Genomic DNA, 26779 nt, shown 5'->3' on the forward strand with positions numbered 1-26779 from the left:
GGCATGTACCTTGGTTGTGGGCGTATCCCCAGTAGGGGTTGTGCAAGAGGCAGCTGATTGATGACTCTCTCTCATCAATGTTTCTAGCTCTCTATCTCTCTCCCTTCCTCTCTGTACAAAATCAATAAAATATATTAAAAAAAAAAAAAGATTTGAAACCTATGGCATCATAACATTCATTGAATGCCTTTCAACACTTCATGTAATAACACAGGCTAAAAAAAAAAAAAAAAAAAAAAAAAAGCAAGACGTGTCCAGCTGGTGTGGCTCAGTGGTTGAGTGTCAATCTATGAACCAGGTGGTTAGGGCAGTGTTTTTCAACCTTTTTTGGGCAAAGGCACACTTGTTTCATGAAAAAAATCACGAGGCACACCACCATTAGAAAATGTTAAAAATTTAACTCTGTGCCTATATTGACTATATATAAAGTAATTCTCTTGAATAGGAATCAAATAAACAGAAAGAAAGTATTTTATAATTACTTTATTATGAAATATTAAGTAAACAAAATAGTGAAAAATTATAAAATTGTTGTCTTGTCTGCACCTATGGCACACCAGGCAACATCTGGCACTAGTGTGCCGCGGAACAGCGGTTGAAAAACGCTGGGTTAGGGTTTGATTCCCAGTCAGAGCACATGCCCAAGTTGTGGGCTCGATCCCTAGTGTGGGGCGTGCAGGAGGCAGCTGATCAATGATTTTCTCTCATCATTGATGTTTCCTATCTCTCTCTCCCCCTCCCATCCTCTCTGAAATCAATGAAAAGATATTAAATAAATAAATGAATGAATGAATGATTAGAAAGTTCATATTCCACCCTGGCCACATGGCTCACTTGGTTGGAGCATCATACTGTGCAACAAAAAGGTTTCGGATTTGATCCCTGGTTGGGGTGCCTATTCAAGGCAACCAATCAATGTTTCTCTCTTACATCGATGTTCTCTCTCCCCCTCTCACTTCCTTTCTCTCTAAAATCAATAAAAACATATTCTTGGGTGAGGATTAAAAAAAAAACACAAACAACACAAAGCAGCCTACACACAGTTCACAGTGTGTCTGGTCTAAAACAAGAGTCCCAAACTCCAGGCTTACTTAGACCTGGCAAGGACCATTGAGAAGCAGAGCAAGCCTCACAGAGACTGGGGCAAGCTGGAGTGTAAGCCTGCTCTGAACAGGAGAGAACCACTTAGCTTTGACCGACTGCTGCTAGGTGGAAATGAAAGCTTCTTTCGAGCCAGAAAGAAGGATTTTATATGACATCTCTCAATCTCTAAATACTAGCAACTACATAACTCAAATTTCATTTTTAAAAACTGTTTAAATCAAACAGAATGTCTATTGCCAGACACAGACCAAGCGCTATCTTACTTTAGCTAAACGTTGTTTTCTCTCTGCTTTCCAGTCCACCCCTTCTCTCACTCACAAAAACTTCACTGAGCACCTACTGTGTGTCAGCAACTAGGGCAACCTTCATTGCCCCCCATGTCTATAACAGACATTTAATGAATATCCAATCTGCTCCTTCCCATACCTTCCCAACTCCCAAAAGGACAAAAGCTGGGAAAAGAGGGTGACAGCCTTGCCTCCTCTTTCTTTCAGTCCCCAACACCTAATCCTCCAGGAAATCCTGTCAGCTCTATCATCCAGATATATCCCAAATCCAACCATTTATCACCTCTACCATCACCACCCTTGCCGAAAGCTTTCTCCATCTTTTTAAAATATATATATATTTTATTGATTTTTTACAGAGAGGAAGTAAGAGAGATAGAGTTAAAAACATCGATGAGAGAAAAACATCAATCAGCTGCTTCCTGCACACCCCTACTGGGGATGTGCCTGCAACCAAGATACATGCCCTTGACCAGAATCGAACCCGGGACCCTTCAGTCTGCAGGCTGACATTCTATCCACTGAGCCAAACTGATTAGGGCTATCACCATCTCTTTCTCAGATGACTTATGATCTCTCTACTTGTACCTATCCTCTTTACTGTTTACTCTCTATACCCCAGCCAGAGTCTTATAAAACCAAAACTATTCTCCAATTACTTCTCCTTTCACACAGCAAAAAAGCCAAAGCCCTGACCATGGCCTAAGACCCTATAGGATCTTACCCCTAAACTAGTTCTGAGGTAAGGATCCTGGGTTAGACAAATCTATTCTTGCTTAAACTTTCATATTTTCCTTGAACTTTTAAAAATATTTCTCTCTAGTTTTAAAAAACATATTTTTATTAACTTTAGATAGAGGGAGGGATGGGGAGAGAGAAATATCGATATCAGAGAGAAACATCAATCGGTTGCCTCCTACACACACCATTACCAGGGACTGAACCTGCAACCTGGGCAAGTGTGATCATCAATAAAACTGGGGAACTTTAGGTACATGGGAAGATGTTCAGCCAACTGAACCACACCAGCCAGGGCTCCTTGAATTTTTTTAGTAAACTTCCTTCTTCAGAATATCTATCTTTGACAAGCAAAAGGCTTGGAAAATGATGGAGGCACTGACAAGTATTCATGACCCATGATGACTCAGCAACTAACTATTTCCTAGAGACAGACTCACACACAGAAGCATTAACTATTTCTTAACAGCTTAAAAGGAATAAACTATTTCTATAAGTAGATGTGAGAGAAGCTGAGATTTTCCCAGAGGTAGGCCAGAAGAAAAAGGACAGGAGCCTGCCCCACAAGTCCTAGCTGGCAAGAGGGAAACATTCGGGAGAGGTTATTCTCTTCTCACAGCAGCTCTTCAAAGCATGGGCCCTAGAATCAGACAAATTAGGTTAAAACTAGAGCTCTGCTTCTTACTAGCTGGGTCACTATGGACAATTATTGAACTTTCTGAATCTGTTTTATAAGATGCTAAATGAGACGGAGAGCTTCCTCTCGGCATCAATGCAGGGGCCTGGCACATAACAAACACTCCATATGGTGGCTCCAAGCCCTATGAGATTGGCACTGCCAGCCTCAAAGCTCTGCCAGTGACCAAATAGTATCATCACTCTCTGACAGGCCACAGTTCTTCTGGCTCAATAGCCAGAACCAGGGGCTTTCTGGCAGCATGACACACAATTCTTTTGGCTTAAGTCCAAAGCCTTTCCAATGGAAAGTCATCTCTAAAAACATAAAAAGGCATCTAGGAAAATCTGATTTTTTTAAAGTACTTTTTTCTTTGAATATGTGTTTATTGATTTTTTAGAGGAAGAGGGAGAGAGAGAAACATATATGTCAGAAAGACAGAAACACTGATTGATTGCCTCCCATACGCACCCCAACCGGGGACCAATGCCACCACCTGGGCTTGTGCCCTGACTGGCAATCAAACTGGCAATCTTTCTGTGTTCGGGACTGTGCTCAACCAACGGAGCCACCCCCGCCAGGGCCTGCTTGTTTCTTGAAAATCACTTTATAGCCACATTTATTTTGTCAGGTTAATAACCCCAGCCCCATAGCTAGGGCCCACGTTTGTTGCTTGTTAAAGCACCTCAATTAGAAAGTTGGGTTTTTGTTTTATTTGCAAAGATAACACTAATGGTGCCAAAAGAGAGCAGTACGACAAATACAAATCATGACGTCTCTTTCACAGCCAGGAGGCTTTAGTGCCCCGTGCAAGTGAGCACTCCCCCTCCCACAAACACGACACTCACCAATGGCCCTGCGGAAGTTCTCCATCAGCACTTCTGTCTTCTTGATCTCCGTAGAGTAAACTTCACTGCCCACCATGGGGCAGAAAGGCACCTTACTGCCCAGCTCCTGAGCAATCGCGAGAGCTAGAGCGGTCTACAGAAAACAATGAAAATGTACTTGTTTTACTTCTTGAAAATATGATCATTCAGAGACATATGCTATCAAAAGAAGTTATAACCAGAAACAAATGAAAATCTAGTCCTTTTAGTTTTAACATCAATTGGCATGTTGCACACAGTAAATGTTTGATGACTCTTCTGTATTTATAATCTAAATGGCATTTTTAATCATCCCTGTAATTACAAGTTATCCTTCATTGAGACCCAGTGCAGGCCCAACTCTAGGGATTCACACGACCTCCCACTCACCCTATGTATCAGATACTAGTACTATCACCACTTTACAAATGAGGAAACTGAAACACAGAGAGATTAAATAACATGTCCTAAGTACCATAATCTAGAAAACGGAGGAGGGGGGACTTAAATACTTGTAGAAGGGTTACAGAGATCATATTCCCATCATAATTAGTATAGTCTTCCATAACTGTTCCCTCAATATTAAAACAGGGTCCTGACCTAATCACCCAGAACACCACTACTGGGTCTTTGAGATAATTGCTGCCTAAAGACAACTCACGGGAAATGAAAATATTACATGATGTTCACTTTATATTAAGTGGCCCACACATCATGAATACATGAGGTCAGGTTCTGAACTATGAACCGGTCTTAAATTATACTTGAACATGCCTTAGTAAAACTACAAGTTGATTTTTAGTAAGATAACCACAGTTGTCAAATGCTAAACAGAAGCAGACTTAACAAATGTATGGTCAAACATCAAGTAGCAAAAGCCAGACTTCTAAAGCTGGTACAGGACTGAGAAGTGCTATGACCTTTTAATGCCATCTCATCTTCCTCAACAAGAGTCTGAGTAAGGTCAGTTCCCAAGGTTATGGGCTAAGGAAGAAAACAAGCTTGGCTTGGTGTGGAAGAAAAACAAAGTGGCTTGCTCTCTCCTTTTTTAAAAAAATATTTTTTTTATTGATTTCAGAGAGGAAGGAAGAGGGAGATAGAAACATCAATGATGAGAGATAATTACTGATTGGCTGCCTGCTGCACGCCTACTACTGGGGATTGAGCTGCAACCTGGGCATGTGCTCTTGACTGGAATCAAACCCAGGACCCTTCAGTCTGCAGGCTGATGCTCTATCCACTGAGCCAAATTGGCCAGGACAACAAAGTGGCTCTCTGAGACAGTGTTATAAAATTGGCCCAGCAAAAGTTTGGCTTAGATTTTCTTTTCAATGCTCCTTTGGTGATAGTTTTTGAGACACTAGAATTCTCTAGACTCTAGAGAATCAGCATATAGTGTCCAACAAACACTGGCCTGAGCAGCCTATTCTCCTGTACCAAGAGGTCCTTTCAAAGAACCAGGGCTGAGGGGGGACTCTGGGGTGTTTCAAATATCTAGCCAGTCCCTTTACGGATTCCAACAAGATATACATACTGCCTCCTCTGACTGAAAGGCCCCTTTCTTCCTTGCAAAGCCAATTTTCTCCCCACTCTGCAGGGCAAATGTCAAGATCAATCCTTCCAGTTTTACCAGCCCTCAGTGCTGCCTCCTACTCAACTTCCAGCTGCATTTAAGATCAATACCATGCAGCTTAGTGTTCAAATAAAGCATTTTGTGCTGTCATGGTTTCCTCTCTCTGCCCTGAATGCCCCTTGAAGATAAAAATCATGTCTCCAATTCCTATATTCTACCTGCCCCCCCTCCCCCACCTCCCATCTCTCACACAGCCGGAGGAGTACTGGATAAAGTTAGCATTCAGAAAAATGCTTGCTGACTGGTTTTCTTCCCTCCTCAAGTAAGATGTCGCTGTGAAGATTTTACGAAGCCCTAGGCAAACAGAAATGTATTTCCAAAGCAAAGGAGCCTCGAAAGAGATAGTTGACAAATTCTAGAGACAATGAGACCCCTTCACGGACTTCGTTCTCTCTTCTCTGGAGGTGGTCCAGGATAATCTGGATTTTAGAAACTCAATTGTATAATTGCACATTGGTTTTAAAAAACATACATCGACCAATTTAGCTAACAAAGACTAGTTAAGACAAAAACTTAATTTGGCTTAGACACTAAGTTCATTCTCTTGGGTAGATTAAAAAAATGAGAGAAAATGAGTACCTTGCCAGTTCCAGGAGGTCCTGCCAACAAGACAGCTCTTCCAGCCATTTTCTTGCTTTTGATTAATTCTACTATCACGCCACATGCCTAGACACCACAATGGAAATAATAAATCAGTATTAAAATGTTCCACGAGGGGAAAAGTCCAGTCTCTGGCCCAAACAATTCACATACTCATTCAACCAACACTGAGTGCCAATACACTGCAGGCACTGTTCTAGGTGCTGGAGGCCGTGGAGGGCAAGACAGAAAAGCCCTGTGCTCATGGAGCTCCTATTCCAGTGGCAGAGACCATCACAAAAACATTGCAGAAGATCACTGCCATGAAGAAACACGGGTAATGACGGAGCCAGTGTCTGAGGCACAGGTTAGTTTAGAAAGAGTGATCTGGGAAGGCCTACTTGACGACAATATATTTGATATACTGCAAAGTTCTAGCATATCTGGGCAGGAGTCAGTGTTGCATTCAAAGGAAACAGCATGCCCACGGACAGAAAGACTACAGTGACCAAAGTACAGGGAATAAGGAGCATGGGTAGATGAGGTTGAAGAGGCAGACAGGGGCCAGAACTCAGAACAGAATTTTAATGTCCAAATTAAAGTTTGGATCTTTGTAATGGGAAGCTTCTGAGAAGGTCTTCGACTATGTGTCATGTTACAATGATTTGTTTTTTAAAAGATTTTGATGGCTACTGTGTAGAGAATAGACAGTAGGAGTGCAAATGGGAGCAGTGACATTTAGCCTGGGGACCAAATATAGACTCTAGGAGCCCACCTGAAATTGAAAATTAAATTGGAAAGAAAATTATGCTTATGTGTTCACAAGTGCATATTTTTATTTACAGTGTTTATCAGATTCCCTAATTAACCCACTAAAGGTTAAGAATCAATGACATACACTACTAGTTGGTAACAGTTAACTATCCCAGGATCCTGCAAAAAATGCTGCAGGTGAGGTTAAACCTGTGGCATCATAAGATTCACTGAATGCCTTTCAAATTCATAAGTTCAAATTTCTTGCCTTAGCTTTACCAGCTCTCAGTGCTGCCTCCTATTCACTACTGTACACTACTGACACGGTCTTGTGTATACATCTTATCTTCTGTACCACTATTCCCCATAGACTGTGGAGAGTATCTTGGAACCACACTTAAGACAGTCCCTCAAAACTGTGGATTCAAGGAATGCATGTAGATATACTTTATACCACTTCTGATTCACCTGGAAAAGCACGGTGCTCTTAATATAGCCTAGGAGCTATTCTTCAGATGCTGCATCTCTAAAAGATAACAGAACCATTATGGTCTTTCTATAGAGCCTTATGTAATAATCCTCAGCATTAAAAGTCTTTGGGAAACACAAAAGAGGTAGAAGAGACTTTCCAAACCTTGGATATGTACTCTTATTCACAGACTAGGACCTCTTCCATTCACTCTTCCTCAGTTTAATTCCAAGTTCTCCCCAGTAAGGTGTGTTCAGTGAATACTAAAATTTACAAAGTAAAAACTGGAAGGGCCTTTAAAAGATACCTAAACTCTCTCCTTTTTTCAGATGAAGATATTAAGCACCTGCAAGAAGGCTGATGTGACCAGGCATACAAGGATCTGGTAGCTGAGTTGGGATGCCTATTAATTCAATAAATACTGGACCCCTATAATGAGTATTTAATAATATTACTGGTCTCTATCCTCAGGAAGCTCATAGTTGTACAGAGGCTTAAAGAGTTACCGGGTTGCAACCTGGCTTACAGCATCAATGTTAAGAGCATGGATTCTAGATTCAATAGACTTGGGTTTAAACTCTGGCTCTACCACTACCAGCGGAGTGACCTTGGACCTACCTACCTAACCTCTGTGAACCACAACTACCTTATCTGACAACAGAGTTCCTAATAGCGGCACACAGGATTTAAGGGTAAAGTGTACTACTACTGTCTGCAACTTACTTTGAAATGCAAAAGTGGATTGGTAGATTGATAAATAAACAGATATATGATAAAGCAACAGAAAAAAATGTTAATTGTGGCATTTAGGCACACAGGTATTCACTATATAAGTCTTACAACTTTTTTGTATGTCTGAAAAGTGTCATGGTAAAGTGGGGGAGAGACATTAGGGTGGAGGGGGAAAACAAGACAATGGAGATAAAGCTGCTTAGTATAGTGGTTGGCTAACTCAACCAGTGTTAGCTATTTGCAGTAGCAGGTCCTCAGTAAACAGAAGCTGTATGAAGAGAAATTTGAAAGACACCTCGATCATGTCAACATTGCCTTTTAGAAAAGACAATGCTCACAAAGGAAGCCAGAGGCTCTTCTTTGGCCCTTTCCGTAGCTGCTAAACCACAGCAAGGCCCAGGGGCATGGATCTGACCCTAGAGCACAGCCAATGGACAGGTGGATGTAACGTCAGAGACAGTACTGAACTGGGAGTCAGAATGACAGGTAGGTTCAAACTCCAGCATTGCCACTGCTAAACTGAGTGGCAAGTGGTAGGTGAAGTGACCTCTCTCGCCCTCATTTTTAATCTGCAAAAATAAGACTACAAAGAGCTCAAGTAACTCTGTGATTATAATGTAGGTGAAAGAATTTGACATCACCGCCACTTAAAAAAAAGTGGATTGAATTGGAATGGTCAAAAGGATGCTGGGAGAATTGGAATGGTCAAAAAAACAGATTGCTCCTCCCCGTAAGGCTCACTTCCCTCCTTCAGCTCCCAGGCCCTGGAAATCACAGTAAGCTTCTTAAGATTGGTCACTCCCCTTCTTTAAAATACTCATAGATAGCATTGACAAAAATCCACACTTCTTATCATAGCCAGCAAAGCCCCGCAAGGAAGTGGCCCCAACAAAATAGGATAATAATTTTCTTTACTGATTCACTAGTAAATGTTTATCGTCTGTCTCACTAAAATGAAAGCTCCATGAGAACAGAGACCTGATTTATCTTGCTCCCCGCTGGATCCCCGCGAACAGAGCACGGCGGGGGGAGGCGGTTCACTGCAGATTTGTGGTCCAGGAGGTGAAGGAAGCAGTCCACCTCCCCAGTGGGGTCATCACCTGCTCTACTGGGCCGCCCCACTCCCGTCCCAGCGAGCGCCTCCCCGCCGCCCCCATAGCCAGTTCTCACTGCCCTGAGGAAGGAAACTTCAACGGGACACCCCGGCTCCCCGCCCCTGCGGCCCTGCCCAGCGCCCCGACCCCGGCCGCCCGCCAGCCCACCTCGCGCGCGTTCTCCTGGCCCACGAGCCCCGAGGCCGCCTGCTTGGCCAGGCCGCTCTCGTCCAGCCCCAGCCCCTTCACGTGGCTGTGGGAGGCGATGCGCTGCGTCTTCGTGGTGCTCTTCACTTCCTCGATCTTCATCTTGTACCGGCCAGGAGCCCAGACCAGCGTGGGAAACCAGGAGCGTTAGAGTAACCCACGCCCGGAACCGCGGTTACCATGCGGCCGTAACCAGGCGGTTGGCCAGGGCCCGCCTCATCCAGCGCTCTATTGGCGGAGGCGGAAACGCCTCCGCTCTCCATTGGCTCGTGGCTGGCTCCGCCCCACCTACTTCCGTGTGTGTTCACGGATTTCCATTCCCCCACACCCGGCTTTGGGGCGGGGTAGAGACGCCCGCTGCAGCACCGACTGTCCAGCCAAGCCTGGGCTTGGATCTGGGGCTGAAGCATCATTGCCAGGAGGTCAGAGTCATAATCTTGCCATCGTAGACATATTTCGTATTGGAACGTCCTATGCTTCAGCGAAGCTCATGTAATTACCTCCGTTTGGATTCGGAGAAAAATTTAGAGAGTTTAATCTTTGGCTTTTGCTTCCTTTTCTGACTTCCACGCTTTTGTGTCTCTCCCTAGGGAAGCCCAACTCAACCAGCCAATCACTCTCACCTTGCAACCCGGTATTCGAACCCATGATCTCCTGGTTCAGGGTTGACACTTAATCACTGAGTCACACCGGCCAGGCTGGAAGTATGTTACACACTGGATATGAAGGGTTTTGGTAGTGGCTCTGTCAGTGAATGGAACCTTTGGCATTTTTAGAGCCTGAAAAAGCAGAAGCACGGCCTTGGAAAGTGGAGGTTACTGCTGGCCTATAATTCATTAACTCTATAATTTTTACCTCCAGGTCACTCCAAAAGATCACTTAACATTTCATTGACTTATTCCTGGTCATTCAGAGGCGAATAGTAATCCTTTCACCCTGTGGAGGAGGGAGTCTTCCATTAATAGTGAAAGTGAGGCACTCTGAGAAACTAACTTCTTTGCATATTATCCAGTTTGGATATTTATTATTTTAAGCCCCAAACATTGGCACAAAGTAAAGAGAAAGGTTTCCTTTCAGCCAAATGAGGAGGTGGTAGGATGACTTTAGAGCCCAGAGGAATCCATAGGAGCACTTGGTCCAGTGGTTATAGAGTTATAGAATTCTTTCATGGCCAGTATGAATGGGGAAGGGGGAAGACTGAGAGTATAAGATACTAATTTCAAGCCCCTACCTTCCCTTCCACCAAAGCTCTTCCATTTTATTTTTATTTATTTATTTATTTTTTACTGCTAAAGAACAGTTCAAAAATCGCTGATTTGGCCCTAGCTGGTTTGTCTCAGTGGATAGAGTGTCAACCTGAAGACTGAAGGGTTCTGGGTTTGATTCCAGTTGGAGGCACAGGCCCAGATTGCCGGCTTGATCCCTAGTGGGGGGCGTGCAAGAGGCAACCAATCAATTATTCTCTCTTATCATTGATGTTTCTATCTCTCCCTCTCCCTCTTTAAAATCAATTTTTAAAAAAAGTTTTTTAAAAACATCACCAATCTGGCTTAGCATTCTCACTTTACAGGTAAGGGAACTGAGGCCCTAAATGGGAATGGAAATTGTCCAATGTCACAGATTGATCAATTGCCTGACAAGAGTCCCAGACCCCAGATCTGGGAGGCAAAGAAGCTGGACCTGGGCAGCCAGTGTGGCTCCATGGTTGAGCATCCACCTATGAACCAGGAGGTCATGATTTGATTCCCAGTCAGGGCACATGCCTGAATTGTGGGCTTGATCCTGTGTGGGGTGTGCAGAAGGCAGCCAATCAATGATTCTCTCTGAGCATTGATGTTTCTATCTTTGCCTCTCTTCCTCTCTGAAGAAGAAGAAAAGAAGCTGGACCTGGTTGCAGGTCCAGACAGTGCCTTTTACTTAGACAGCTGTCTATGTGGTGGGCCAGTGTCTGAGATACACAAGCTGAATGAAGGGCAGGTGAGGTCTGCAGTAGTAGACATGGGTTATTTTGCCTACCCAGAATCCAATCAACTTCCTCTGGCTCTCATCACTAATTTTTTTAGAGAACCACACACTTTGAGTCTAAGTGGTTTGGATGGGTTGACTCCACCCCACAGGATTGGTTCAGGAATGGACGCAGAACCCTGGCCTATCAACGGATCCCATCCTCCTGGACATGGAGAGTGACTTGAGAATTCGAGTGAGCAATCCAATGACAGTCCCGACAGTTTTATATTTTATATTTTTTATATATTGGTTCATAGATGTCCAAGTGATCTTTGCTACTTCATGGGAAGACTCTGCCTGGAAATGGAGCCAACACAGGAGGAAAGCTGATAAGGGATTCCTGATGAAATCCTTTGCATTCCCTTATCCAGCCTTGCCCACTTTGCAATGGAATACGACGCTGAAATTGGGGCTTGAAATAGTTTGAGTTAGGTTTTTATCTGTGGGTACTGAAAAGCCATATTAGTTGAATGGTGCATATGCAAGTAATGGTGTGGACTGCTACGTTCCAGAATTGTGCCGTGTGAAAACCCCAGGATTGCCAACTCTCTTACTCCCATGACCCTTGCTCTTTAACCTCCAATCCATCTATCTTTCTTTTCTCCAGTCCAAAGTAAGTTCATTTCAGCCACTTAGTTTCCAACCCTTTGTTCCCTCCTGGACTTGACTTCTTTCACACTTGACCTTTGGAACCCACAATCCCAGGTCAAGCCTACCTCTGCCTTATCCACAGCCTCACGAAGGCTGCTGTGTATGTCAGCAGGTAATTATTCAGTGGCCCATTACACCCTTATGGTCTCCAGCTTGGGCTGAGCACTCAGAGCTGCCCAACTAATGATTGTTTTTAGTTACGATATTCCCACCCATATTATTACCTTCTGTCCCATGGTCCAAGATGGCTGCTTTAGCTTCTCCTAAAAGGCTATGTTTGAGCCAGCAAGGAGAAAAGGGGGAAGGGAAGGTATGCTCCTTCCTTTTAACCTTGACCTCAAGTTGCGCCATCACTTCTACTTATATCCCAATGGTTAGACTTAATCAAATAGCTGCAAGGGAGTTTGGGAAATAGTCTTTAGCTGAAAAGATATGTGCCCTACTGAAAATTTTTTTCCTGTATAAAAAAAGAGGGAGGAACTAGATTGGGAAACGATTCTTAATCTCTATCCTAAACTTCTATTTGCCAAGCATTGCTGGATTATTCTTGTATACTGATTTAAGTACAGATATGATCTTCCTCCTAGTCAAGGTAACTCTACCAACTGGCTTTCAGATAACAATCTGGGCCCCACTTTATCTGTCATTTATTTCTCAGAGGCCTAATATACCCATTATCCTCCTTTTCTTGTATTTCATCTATTTTCCTGGATAATTCCCCACAGGATATAAACATACTAAATTGTTTCCATCTTAAAACACATTATATTCAATGATAAAACACTGATTTTTTTTTTTCTTCCTAAGATCAGGAACAAGACAAGGATGCCTGCTTTTGCCACTACTATTTAACATAGTAGTGGAAGTTCTAGCCAGAACCGTTAGGTAAGATAAAAAAAAAAAAAGAAAAAAGAAAAAAAGAAAAAGAAAAAAGAAAAGAAATAAAGGCATCCAAATTGAAAAGCAAGAAGTCAAACCAGCTCTCTTCTTAGATAACATAAATTTTTAAATTTATATTTATTGTTCAAAGTATTACAGATGTTCCCTTATTTTCCCCATTGACCCTTCCACCCTGCACCTGTTCTCCCAGCCTAACCCCCTGCCGTCCCAGGTTCTACAAGCTGTCCACATTTCCGGGTACATGACCTTACATCTTCGAAAAGAAGAATGGCTGATAGAGTTTTTCTCCATATGTCATTTCTCTGGTTCTGACCTTCCTGCCTTCCTCTTAAAGGACCCTTGTGATTATATCGTAATCAGACAACCCATGGGTCTGGGCTCTTTGTCACTACTTGAGCCAATTAAGCAGAAACAGAGTTGAATCAAATATGAGTGCTTATTCCAGTAACCCTGACTGTATGGGAGAGCAGCAGGTCAACCACAAAAAAATCTGCTTTCCAACCCCCCATAAGCCAGCTGGTTATATTGGGCAGGACAAAGATTACCTGGCGAAGTAGGCAAAAGGAATAAGAATGGGTTTGCAAAATGGGTTTTACAGGCACTGGGAAGTAGGCAGTTCATTCTGGGACAGTACTTTGTTGTTTGGGCAATAAGATTGTTAATCTTTCCATGATAATAGGCAATTCTTGATTGGGAATGAACTGCATTCCAAGGTTGACTCCTAGGTCCTTGGTTGACTGTCAGGTACGACTCCCAGCCAGATTAAAATGCCTTTTCTTTAATCAGAACAAGGCAATCACAGTTAACAGAGCAGGATTAGTATTTCTTATAACTATTGCTAGTTCCCAATATTCTATTTTTGCCCCTAACATTATCAGGTTCACAGAATAGTCTGTCTCCCCATATTAAGATCCTTCACTAAATCACACCTACACAGTCCCCTTTACTATGTTGGGTATTATACTCACTGAGAGATCCTCCCTTCCCCCTACTGGTGGACAGAGTATGACATAACCTGCATCTGTAGCCTGGACATTTCTGAGCACCTAACCAGGCATCTTATATGGACTAGACATTGAACCACCAATCAGCACTTGCCAAATACCCTAAGCTTTTGATTCCTAAATACCTAAGTGCCTAATCATGTGCCTTATATGAAACCACCAACCAGCGTATGCCGAGTGCCCTAAGCCCCATCCCTTCTCATTCCTCCCCTCAAAAGGCATGTTCACCTCCGCACGTGTGCCTGTTCTCCTCTTGCGAGACAGCTCAACAGGGTCCTTCTCCCCTAATAAAGCTTGTAGTCCTGGTTTTTCGGCCTCTGTCTTATTCTTTCACTCACAAGTGCCAGGATACGGGCATCTTTGAGAGGCTTTTATTCTGCCATGGCGAGGCTCCCCTCCTGGGATTCCATTACAACTTATTTACCCAGCTTTTAATCCAGTGTCAGAGGGCACACTTTTGTATTGCTTGCTCTGGACAAAATTCCAGGTTTTTCTCCCATCACGTGAACTTGGGTTACATGCTCACTACCAGTCCAATTGCCAAGACTAGTGGAATGGAGTCTCAGGCTCATGCTTGGGGCTGTAGTGGGGTCAACACACACAGTGACCCAGAGGAAAGGAAGTGAGATATCTCCTAGGAGAATCTTACAGAAGAAGGGGGAGTGGATGCTGACCTTTACAGACCATAATGATCTTGCAAAATATGGTTATATTCATATGGAGATGGAGGAAATGGTGAATAGTTATCATGGAGTAGGGCCATGATTTGAACCTGCATGGAACCAGTTCCTTACAGGACATCTCTTTCTCATTATGTGACCAAGGTGGCATTAGCAGCTCTGTTTAGTGCCGGGAATGCCATGAAACATGGCTGGTGGCTTGGGTGACAATCTCATCCCAGGTTATTGTGGGACATATGGAGGAAGGTAATGGTTAACATAATCACTGGCAAGGTAGATACCCTCAGAGAAAAGGGAAATTTCCATTTCACTCCTAAAAGAATCTTTAAAGGCAAAGCTCAAATCAAAGAGCAAAGTATAATAACTTCCTCTGGGTAAATTTATAATTAATCCTGGATTAATTGGCTTTAATGAAATTGAATTAATTACTAGCTGTTTGTAAAGAACTTTGAACTACGTGAGTACGAAATGGCATTAAAGAAACAGAAAGGAACCAGCATCACTTTAAGAACAAATCCCAAATAATCACAGTTCTGCAGACCGTTTCCTGTCAGTCATTTCCCAGGGACTGTGCACAGCTCGTGGGACTGTGTGACCCAGGAGTCTACTATAGAGGAGGTGTTTTTGAGCTAAAGGTCTGGGCGTGAATACTCTTAAGGAAGAGTTATGGAACATTTGCTAGTCCCCAGCTATCAAAGATGTGCAAGGCCCTGGCCAGTGTGGCTCAGTTGCCTGAGGTGAGGGTGGAGGGGGTGGAGGTTGTGTGTGTGTAAGAGGCAGCCCATTGAAGTTTCCCTCTCACATTGATGTTTTTCCTTTCCCTCTTCCTATTTCTCTAAAAAAAAAATCAATTAAAAATCTTTTTTAAAATGTGTAAAGGATCCTCAGTCTAGGGGGAGAGCATCAGAGCCCCAAGCAATCTTGACTCAGCGTAGTAGATGCCAGGATAGAGACAAAAGACACAATGAAGGGGAGTGATGTGACCTGGATTTTGCTGGCAACAGTGCTGTTTCAATAGGGAGTCCCCCTTTCCTTCTGGCTCTTGGAGTGAGCTTATGACTTATGCCTGGCTAGGGAGAGCATTGTATTTCTCTGCTTAGTGCTGGGGCACAGGACTTCATCGAAGACAATGACTTGAACTGGACATCATATGCAGTTGCTGAGGATGCAAGCTTGGAGCTCCTGACAGCTATCTTGTCACCATGAGGAGAGAGCCTGCCTAGGAATGAAAGCAACCTAGAGGAAGGAGGAAGAGAGACAGAGAGAGAGAAACAAAGTTGGTACCATTGTGTCATCATCAGAGCCCTGGCTGAGGCTCTGGGTTATCACAAATGAAGCTGCTCTAAACACTTATGCATTGGTTTCTGTGTGAACATGTCGTCATTTTACTTGGCTCAATACCTAGGAGTAGGAATGCTGGGTCAATTTTAAAGGAAACTGCTGAACTGTTTTCCATAGTGGCTGTGCCATTTTCCATCCCCCCCCCCCAGCAATTTAAGAGCTGTTTTGTTTTAATTTTAACCTTTCTAATAGGTGTGTAGTGGTAGCTCACTGTGATTTCAATGTACTGAAATATTTTTTTCTGCATCATCTTGGCTCTCCTATGGCATATTCTCCATATAGAAACCAGAGCAATGCTTTTTACACATAAGCTAGGTGAAGGTGTAAACCAATGATGCAATGATGGTCTGTCCGTACAATGGAATAATAAACAGCGATAAAAAGAAGTATGCACTGCAGTTTCTGGTGGGTGAATCTCAGATGCACTAAGTGAAAGAAGCTGGACTCAAAAGGCTATCCATTGTGTGCTCCTATTTACATCATGTCTGGGAAAGAAAAAGCTTGTAGGAGTAGAGAATATAGATCAGTGGGTTCCAGGGTTTAAAGGTATAGAAGTGCCGAGACCGGTTTGGCTCAATGGATAGAGCGTTGGCTTGGAGACTGAAGGGTCCTGTGTTCGATTCCGGTCAAGGGCATGTACCTTGGTTGCGGGCATATCCCCAGTAGGGGGTGTGCAAGAGGCAGCTGATCGATGACTCTCATTGATGTTTCTAGCTCTCTATCTCTCTCGCTTCCTCTCTGTACAAAATCAATAAAATATATTTTTTTAAAAATAAAGGTATAGAAGTGTTTGATCACAGAGGGGTTTCTTGGAGGGTTGTAGAACTGTTTTGTATCCTGATTATGGTGGTGGTTACATGATTGTGGATTTGCCAATGCTCATAGAACCATACACCAGAAAGAATCAACTTTTATTGCTGCAGGTGCCCAGGTAAGAGATGATGGCTTGGACCAAGTGCTAACAGCGCAGGTGGTGAGATGTGGTTGCTTTCTAAGGGTAAAACCAATGGGATTGGTTGATGAATTGGATGTGGGATATAAAAGGAAGAGAGGACTCATGGATTGAGCCAGGTTTACTGCCTGAGGAACTGAGAATGTAGTTCTCCGTAAATGTGATGGGGGCTGCTGGTGGAGTGAGGACACGAAGTTTGAGATACCTATTAGCCATTCAGGTTGTATGCAGTTAAGAGAAGCCTGGTTAGAGATATCCATTTAAAAGTCGATGGCTCTTAAAGCCAAGACAGGAAAGATCATGAGGGAAGGAGTGAGGAAGGGAGAGAAAGCGGAAATAAGAGGGCTGAGCCCTAGATCCAGAGTTCTGATTCTCTGTGTATTCTATGCAGTTCCAGCTTTGCAGTGGATGGCAGGATGGAGCCCCCAACCTCAGGTTCCTCCAAGCTTTAGGTGGGAGGTGCCAGGTGAGCAGCACTGTATTCGAGTCCCGTCCTGGGCCACCCTCCTCCTGCGCTGTGTCTGGCGGTGCCCATAGGTGCAGAAGGCGGAAACTTCGGGGCCGGAACTGGAATGTCTGTCGCGCGGGTGACGGCGGGGACAGCTTAGAGGATCGGACTGCAGCGGCGGCCGCGGGAGGGGCGAACCGGCTGGTGTCCCGGGCGGCGGCGGCGGCATGGCAGGGGTGCGGGTGAACGTGAACGTGGGCGTGCTGGGCCACATTGACAGCGGCAAGACGGCGCTTGCGCGGGCGCTGAGCACCACGGCCTCCACCGCCGCCTTCGACAAGCAGCCGCAGAGCCGCGAGCGCGGCATCACGCTGGACCTGGGCTTCTCGTGCTTCTCGGTGCCGCTGCCCGCGCGCCTGCGATCGGCGCTGCCCGCGTCCCGCCCCGCGGCGCCGGAGGCCGGGCCCGAGCCGGGCGAGCCGCAGCTGCAGGTCACGCTGGTGGACTGCCCCGGGCACGCCTCCCTCATCCGGACCATCATCGGCGGTGAGCGCGGGCGGGACGGGAGCCGGGCGCCGGGAGCGCCTCGCTCAGGAGGTGGGGCCAGCGAGGCTTCCCCAAGCCCCGGGCTTCGCTGGCCTTGGAAGCTTTTCCCACCCAGCACAGCTGAGCAGGAAGGTGCTTTAAAAAGTTTTTGAGTTTTCAGAAAGTCAAGATGTATATGTAATACTGAGAAAACAGAAAAGAGTTCAAAAATTATATTCGTAAAAAAATGTCACAAAAAGGTCACACCACTCACCTGTCCTTTGGTCGCCCTGTTCCCATTCCCAGAGGCAACACTGTTCCCAGGGTCTTGTGTATCATTTCAGAAAAACTCATATATAAAGACAGGCATATCTGTGTATACTTATATCCCTCTCCTTTTTTACTTCTTCCTTTTTTTTTTTTTTTTTTTTTTTTTTTACAAATTGGTAACAACATCTACACTATTTTCTAAAATATATGTTATTGATTTTTTACAGAGAGGAAGGGAGAGGGATAGAGAGCTAGAAACATTGATGAGAGAGAAACATCAACCAGCTGCCTCCTGCACACCCCCTACTGGGGATGTGCCCCCAACCAAGGTACATGCCCTTGACCGGAATTGAACCTGGGACCTTTCAGTTCGCAGACCCACGCTCTATCCACTGAGCCAAACCGGCTATGGCAACATATACACTATTTTATTTTAAGGGTTCCAGATGTCTCATAAGATTGCATTGTATACTTGCACCAACATTTCTTAACGTTCTCCTTTTTTTTTTTTTTTTTTTTACAAAAGTGGAAATTTATTGGAAACAAGTACAGACTCCCATATGGGGAGGAGGAAAGAGTCCCTTCTTAACTATCTCTTGATGGATATTTATTCGTTTTAAGTTTTTGCTAATGATGCTTCAGTGAATTTTCTAGAACAGAAATCTTTGATGGATGTGCTAATATATCTGTAGGATAAGCTCCTAGAACTGAACTGGCTGGGGCAAAGGGCATGTGCATATATATTTTTAGTATTTTTATTTATTTCAGAGAGGAAGGGAGAGGGAGAGATAGAAACATCAATGGTGAGAGGGAATCATTGATCAGTTGCCTTCTGCCTGATTGGGGATCGAGCCCGCAACCTGGGCATATGCCCAACTGGGATTCAAACTGTGACCTGATTCCTAGGTTGACACTCAACCACTGTGCCACTGCTGGGCCAGGTGATTATTTTTTATTGAACATGTTTAACCCGCGGTTCTATAACAACAGTATCTTCAGGCATTTATTAAAAGGGATGACAAACAGTGACATAGGCATAGATTTGAAATATATCAAAGAGCCCAGCTGGTGTGGCTCAGTGGCTGAGTGTCGACCTAATGAGCCAGGAGGTCACGGTTTGACTCTCGGTCAGGGCACATGCCTGGGTTTCTGATTCCTAGTGGGGGATATGCAGGAGGCAGCAGATCAGTGATTCTCTCTCATCATTGATGTTTCTATCTCTCCCTCTCTGAAATCAATAAAAACATAAGAACAAGAGAAATCAAAGAATTTTGAAAAGTCCTATGTGGGGAGGAGGATGAGCAGGGGCAACTGGAAGTAGGGCCAGGCAGGCAAGCCTTGAAGGAAGTTTCTAGAAGTATGTTCTCGGAAGTATTGATTGGACCCATCAGTGCAAATCCCAACTTGTCTTCCACATGGACTCTGACATGAGCCTAACGTGGTCTGTCTTGGGCTGATGGTTTTATTGGCCTGGTGACGGATGGCCTAATTGGTCGATGGGCATGGGGAGTGTGTTAGTTGCTTTCATCATTGTTACTGCTTAACTGTCCTATGCTGTAGGCAGTCTGAGATACTAGTAACTTCCCCCTTTTATAGTAGAGGAAATGGAGGCTCAAAGAAGAGAGGGGATCGGCCCAAGATCATGCTGTCTAAAGTCTGCTACTCAAGCCATATGTATATTTCAGTCATCAGGGGAATATAAAGGGGCATGTGACCTCTGCCCTTTTCTCCTCCCCTTGTAACTGAACTCTGTTTGGTCGCATCCAAATGTATTTTAAGGCATGTACTCTGAGTCAGGCTAGGTTGGAAGTGGAAGAGACAGATTTTAAAAAAGAGAGAGAGAAGGCAAATTCTTACTAGTCTTTTTTAGTATATAATGTAAAGTGGTGAAGGATGTACTTTTGGAGTTAGAACTGGGCTTAGGGCCTGGCTTTCACTCTTACTAACTGTATGACTTTTGAATCTAATTCTGGACCTTCCAGACACTGGCAGATAGGAGTAACTACGAAGCTGTTTATTGGCATTTCTTTTTTGGCGTGTTTGCCACTTTCTGGGCCAACCCTACAAAAAATGTGGCGGTTACCACTTAGCAGTTGAGGTAATTGGGATTTAGGATGTTGCCAATAAGTGGCAAGCCCAGCTGTGCTTCACTGCAAAGCTTCCCCACGCTTCCTCAGACCACTTCATACTGCCACTGTCCCCTTCTAACATACACATTTAGAGAGAAGCTTTTAATAGGACACAAAGGTTTCAGATACTGCCCTGATTCTATGTTAGCAATGCCTCAAGAATTAGGCAAGTCCTTAGTCTAGATTATAACATTATAGAAGAAAAGAAGAGGAATTTTTCTCTTATAGGTACATTGTGACTCTTTTTATTTTTCTCTCACCTCCTGAGTGAGACTTTCCTGTTCATATTACAGGCATTAAGATGTTCATATTACAGGCTTCCTTTTTATAGCCCACAGGAAGAGACCCTCTTTATGGTCAGGCCTTTGCTTTCCAATGAGCCTCAGCCCTTCCTTTCCCTATTTTCAGCCACACTGGCTTTATTTCTACTTTCTGAATGGGCCAGTCTTTGCACCTGCTGTTCCCTCTGTTTAGTCATTTGGATCCCCATCATTTACGTCTCAGTTTGAATGCCACTTCAGAGAGGCCTCCTCTGATTTTCCTATCTAAAGTGTCTCCACCTCTCTTCTCATACTTTCTCGTGTCCATATTTTGTTTCCATATAGCCCTTTTCATTTTCTGATATTCTCCATCTTTTGACTTGTTAGTTGTCTCTGTCCTCCAGTGTATTCTCACTTTTTGGTCCAGAGCTTGGTGTATAGTAGGCACTTGGTAAGTTCCAATGAATGAACCTGTGTACCAGCTCCTGGGCTAGCTGTTATAGTGAGCAGAGAGCAGTCAGTATGAAGTAGGCACATCATGCCTGCTGGTTCTTTTTCCTTCCCCTAGGAGCTGACAGCAGAGCCACTGTTCCATGTGCAGAGTGACCTGTTAAACTCTTTGCACATAGGATAGTGGTCAGCAAACTCAGCCAACAGAGCCAAATATCAACAGCACAACGATTGAAATTTCTTTTGAGAACAGATAACTGACTTCTGCGCAGGGGCCACGAAGTTTCAGTTGCACTGTACGTGCACGCCCGCATGTGGTATTTTGTGGGAGAGCCACACTCAAGGGGCTAAAGAGCCACATGTGGCTCACAAGCCACAGTTTGCGGACCGCTGACATATTACAAAAGCAGGAATAATTTAATTTGCTGGGGGCAGTGGTGGGGGAGACATGATAGGGAAAGAAGAGCTTTCCTGGTAGAGAAAATTCCTGGGCAGGGCTGGGAGGCTTAAATCTGCTGTCTTGTTTGTTTAGAATCAGAGATAACAGCTGGCATTTAGGTGCAGCTGGAAATCAGCTTGGTGTGTAGGGAGGTGTGCCGAAGATGAAAATAAAATGTTGATGTGCCAGATCCCATGAGAGTGGTGTTTGGCTTAGATTAGGCCCTTAGTTTAGATTTCTCCTAAGGATACTGGGAGGCTTTTAAAGCAGGTTTGTGACATGCTCAGGCCCAAACGTTAGAAAGGCAAGATTGCTGGGCAGGGACTCCTACTGGCACAAGGCACTGCACCTATCCCTGGGATTGCTGGGAAACTGGGCTTTTGTTAGTGTTCCCAGCCTTTGTGAATGGGTTAGAGCCCTTGCTGAATGCATTATTCTCAGTAGAAGGAAATTAGAACTATTGACTGAGTTCCATGATGATATCTCTGAAATTTAATGTATCGTAAAGCTGGCTCTCTTTAATCCTGTTGCTCCCCTAAATACTTTCATGTACAAAAAGAATTATTTCTTAACTTAGAGAAAATTGGGCTTTATCTCCTTGATCTATGTGGCCATAGATAAAACTCCTAAGTGGTGCTATGGGGTTAATAATAACAGTAGTACTTTCCATTTATTTAATGCTACCCTCATGTGTTGTTGTTGTTGTTGTTTGTTTACCCTCACAGCAATTGTGTGAGGGAAGAGATATTCCAATTTTACAGATGAAGAAGCAGAGGCTCAGAGAGATCAGGAAACACAATTCATAAATGGCGGGGCTGTCTGAATTGTTTATCTGACCACACAGCCTGTCCTCGGCATTCTCAGTGTGAATGACGAAGTGCCCATCCTCTCCCGGCCCTATAGCGGTGTTTCAGGGCAGCATTTTTCTCTCATCCATTTGGAGTATTAACCTTTCAGGGTTAGAACTTCGAAAAGATTCAGTAATGTATGTTTTAAAGACTTGGGTGGGGATGAGGGACTTGGACCCATCCTTAATCTAACTCTGGCAGGAAGAAGGAGAGCTGAAAAATGCTGGTATATTGGTTTGGCAATTTATAGTCCTCTAGCGGCTGCTAGGATTAACAGTGTATTGTCTCCCGGTCTTTTGTTCCAGTAGTTAATGAACAGCAGCTCTTCTGCTACCACTTGTTGCCCTGATCTCTTGCCTCCTGTGCCTACCATTTATTTAAGTGGCTCTTCCCGCGTGGCTTGGACCATCTCAGGTCCCCCTGGACACAGCTGATGAAAGCTGCCAAAGCTTTGTAAGTCTCACTCAGGGCTCTCTCTTTGGAGGAAAAACAGTCAGCAGCCCCCGGATTTTTACCTCTGCAGCCCCGGAAAAAGCATTGTTTGTAAAACAAGCTAATTTGCCTTCTGTTTTTCCAGCTTTCTGAGCTCTTGGTGCCAATGTGGAGAAAGTGCTTGTCCCTTTGTCCTGTTTTATCAAGGAGTATGCTTGCAGTCTGTCTGGGTTTTTCCTTTGGCCCCATGAAACAGGGTGTTTGTGTGTGTTACTGAATGTGTGTTTTTAACCAGATTTAAAAAAAAAATGATCTTAGAGAAAGGAAGAGAGAGAGAGAGAGAGAGAGAGAGAGAGAGAGAGAGAGAGAGAGAGAGAAAGAGAGAGAGAGAGATTTGTTGTCCCATTTACTTATGCATCTATTGGTTGATTTTTTATGTACTCTGACTGGGAATGGAACCCTCAACCTTAGCACATTGGGATGACACTAACGAACTGAGCTACCTGGCCAGGGCTCAATCAGATTTTTAATATTAATGTGTGGGCATCTGCACCTAATGCCCAGAAAGCCATACAGGACAAGCAGAGATAACAAACTGGGGGCCTAACTATGTGAGATATTTGGATGTTATTCTAATGCAAAACCAACCAAAGGAAAAAACCCTACTTTTGGGTTTTCTTGTCCCTAATTCTTCTTATGAATCTGTGTAAAAATACATTCTGGCATTCATATATGTTTGCCCTAAAATATTGAGGCATATACATATTTATATTTTAATTCTCATCGAGGACATTTTTCCATTGATTTTTAGAGACAGTGGAAGAGAGAGGGAAAGACAAAGAGAAATATCAATGTGAGAGAAGCACATTGATTGGCTGCCTCCTGCACGAGCCCTGAACGCGGGACCCTTCAGTCCGCAGAATGACGCTCTCTTCACTTAGCCAAACTGGCTAGGGCTACTGAGGCATATTTAAAGGAGTTGATATAAGTAGAAATGTTTCCTTAACCTTAACTTCTTTAATTCCTAGAATCTGCCAGGTATAGGTTCCCCGAACCTTAGTGCTCACCCAGGGAAAGCTGCCTTTTATTTATTTTTTATTCTTTGTTGAAAGGTGTGCACCGAATCAAAGATTCTTCTCTATAGTGCCACTTACATTTTAAACATTTATTTTATTAATTTTTGGAGAGAGTGGGGAAAGGAGAGAGAGAGAAAGAAACATCGTTAGGCTGCTTTCTGCACTGAGCCCGCAACCTAGGCTTGTGCCCTGACTGGGGCAGCAACCTTTTGGGGCCGGAATGACACCCAACCTACTGAGCCACACCACCTAGGGCCAGCGCCACTTTTGTGATGTTCTCTGCTGGTGTCTCTTGTTTTAACTTGCTTAAAGCCTCTTTATGTCCAGATTGGAAGTCGGCCTTCCTCAGTGCCAAGTATGCTTCTTTCTATTCAAATACAAGTTTTCCTGTTTTGTCCGCTACCTTTTCACTCTCTGACCCCACCTGATCTCCATCCAAGTTGGAGTGCCTTTAGCCATCTCTAGGAGAGTCTTAAGTTGAGCTGTGTCTGCAGTACTTTCTGCTGGAATTGGACAGCGGGTGACTTTACTTCAGTTTTGATGATAGTGTGGGAGTAGAATAATATCAGAGATGCAGCTCTGAGTTTAAATTAATGCAGAATATTTGAACAGGAACCAACAGGAAAGAAAAATGGAAACAGGTAGTCATATTTCATTCTGTTAGGGTACATTTTTCTTCTCATGGGGCTTGCCCTTGAGAACAAAACATATCAAATGTTAAATCAAAGAATATTTTTGTAGTCATGCTAGGAATAAAAAATAATGCAAAGACTTTGCCTTCTTAAGGCAGATATTTTTGCTGGAAGGTTATAATCAAAGTCAGAAGGAAATCATAGCCATAGCTTTTGGTAAAGCTGTAATCATTTAAAATTAATTGTTTTTAAACTTTTCACTTAGCATCTCTTTTGTTTTCTCTCAGCATGTCTCTTGGGTTTTTCTTCAAAGTCAACCCATCCAGGATGGAATAAGATCTGAACAGGCATCCAAAGAAGCAACTCATAAATTAAGCCCTGGCACATATCCCCATCTCCCTACTCCTCACCTCCATTCCATGATGCTGTCATCCTTTGTTGGCTGGAGCCTCAGTTGACCTTGGACTTATGCTGAATGAAGATGACAGTACAGTGTATGCAGCTCTGATGCTTTAGGTAACCCCAAGGTCTCAGTCCTGATGAGGTGCAGCCTGTCATTTCTGAGGTGGCCTTAGGGTGGAGCTGGAAGTGGGAATGGGCCCATGTTCTACCTCATGCTTCCACTCCTCTGTTGCAGGCTGTCTTCCAACTGCTGTTCCCATTAGCCTCGCAAGGGGCATCACAGGACAGAGACATCTGAATTACTTTGTGTGGGCCAGGCACATAGTAGATATTCAATAATGTTTTTAAACATTTTTATTGAGATATAATTCATGTACCATAAATTCACCCACTTTAAGTGTACACTTTACTGTTGTTGTTTTTTTAGTATATTCACAGCACTGTGTAGCTGTTGCATAGTCTAAGTTGAGAATATTTTCATCACTCCAAAAAGAAACGCCAGCCCTAGCCAGTTTGGCTCAGTGGATAGGGTGTTGGCCTGTGGACTGAAGGGTCCTGGGTTTGATTCTGGTCAAGGGCACATTCCCAGGTTGCGGGCTTGATCCCCGGGTGTGCAGGAGGCAGCTAATTTATGATTTTCTCTCTCACCTTCATTGATGTTTCTATCTCTCCCTCCCTGTCTCATCCTCGGAAATAAAAAATTTATTTTTAAAAAACAGAACAATAACAACAACAACAAAAAACCCCCAAAGAAACCCCATACCCATTAGCAGTCACTTTCCATTCTCTCCCCCAGGCCTAGGCAAACACTAATCTACTTAATGTCTCTATAGATTTGTCTTTTCTGGACATTTCATATAAATGGAATCATACAATATGTGACCTTTTGTGTCTAGCTTCTTTTACTTAGTGTACTGCTTTCAAGGTTCATCCATGTTGTAGCATTAACTATATATACTTCATTCTTCTTTTGAAAATATTTTTTTATTTTTAATTGTAAAGTATATATTACATGAAATTTACCATCTTGACCATTTTTATGTTTACAATTCGGTGGCATCTATATCTAGAACTCTCTTCATCTTACAAAACTGAAACTCTATACCCATTAAATGATAACTCCCCATTCCCCTAACCCAGCTCTACTTCATCCCTTTTCATGACTGAATAGTATTCCAGCTAAAACCTGTTTGGCTCAGTGGATTGAGTGTCGGCTTGCAGACTGAAAGGTCCTGGGTTTGATTCTGGTCAAGGGCACATATACACTTTGAATGCGGGCACATCCCTAGTAGGGGATGTGCAGGAGGCAGCTGATCAATGTTTCTCTCTCATTGATGTTTCTAACTCTCTATCCCTCTCCCTTCCTCTCTGTAACAAATCAATAAAGTATATTAAAAATAAAAAAAATAGTATTCCATTATATGCAGAGACCACATTTTTGTTTTTTAAATCCATTTATCAGTTGAAGGACATTTGGATTATTTTCACTTTTTGGCTATTATAAACATCAATGTGAGATGTTTATAATAGCCAAAAAGTGAAAATGGGAGGCAATGATCAATGTGAGAAACATTGATCATTGCCTTCCATTTGTGTCCTGACCAAGGACTGGACTGTACCTGCAACCTAGGTATGTGCCCTGACCAGGGAATGAAACCCGCAACTTTTTTGGTGTTAAGGATTTTGAATATTTATGTACATCAGGGATATTGGCCCATAATTTTCTTTCTAGTGTCTTTATCTGGTTTTGAAATTAGGATAATGCTGGTCTTGTAAAAAGAGCTTGGAAGTCTTCCCTCCTCCTGAATTTTTTGGAATAGTTTGCGGTTGATAGGTGTTAGTTCTTCTTTGAATGGTTAGTAGAACTTGCTTGTAAATCTGTCTGGTCCAAAAATTTTGTTTGCTGGGATTTAAAAAAAATGTTTTTATTGACTTTAGAGAGAGAAAGGGAGAGGGAAAGAGAGAAACATCAATGAGAGAGAAAAACATCAATCAGCTGCCTCCTATATGCCCCCTACTTGGGTTTGAGCCTGCAACCCTGGCATGTGCCCTGACTGGGAATCAAGCAGGTGAATTCTCAGTGCAATGGGACAACACTTAACCAACCCAGCCACATGGGCTAGAGCTGCTGGAAATTTTTAAATTACTCCTTTAATTTCATTAGTTGTTATTGGCCTATTCAGATTCCTCCTGAT

General features: G+C 43.5%; 2 protein-coding genes across 4 annotated transcripts in view; one reads left to right on the plus strand and one right to left on the minus strand.

Annotated features, from left to right (window-relative positions):
- The window catches only part of RUVBL1 (RuvB like AAA ATPase 1), a 32697-nt gene extending 23337 nt beyond the window's left edge, over positions 1–9360 (minus strand). The window contains exons 1-3 of the mRNA XM_084887216.1: positions 9100–9360; positions 5884–5970; positions 3654–3786 (exon numbers count right to left, since the gene is read on the minus strand). Coding sequence (XP_084743342.1) covers positions 3654–3786; positions 5884–5970; positions 9100–9240 — 361 coding nt within the window. The 5' untranslated portion in view covers positions 9241–9360. The remainder of the gene's footprint in view (positions 1–3653; positions 3787–5883; positions 5971–9099) is intronic.
- Positions 9361–17285: 7925 nt separating this feature from the next.
- Positions 17286–26779, plus strand: part of EEFSEC (eukaryotic elongation factor, selenocysteine-tRNA specific) — a 207920-nt gene continuing 198426 nt past the window's right edge. For 2 of the 3 annotated variants that reach the window (XM_084886933.1, XM_084886934.1), the window contains exon 1: positions 17297–17667. In XM_084886933.1, coding sequence (XP_084743059.1) covers positions 17349–17667 — 319 coding nt within the window. In that variant the 5' untranslated portion in view covers positions 17297–17348. Of the gene's footprint in view, positions 17668–26779 lie in introns of all 3 variants that reach the window. The other variant, XM_084886932.1, reaches the window with a different exon arrangement.

Source organism: Pipistrellus hanaki, assembly GCF_964339955.1.
Source record: "Pipistrellus hanaki genome assembly, chromosome: 6".
In the NCBI taxonomy this organism is placed as follows: domain Eukaryota; kingdom Metazoa; phylum Chordata; class Mammalia; order Chiroptera; family Vespertilionidae; genus Pipistrellus; species Pipistrellus hanaki.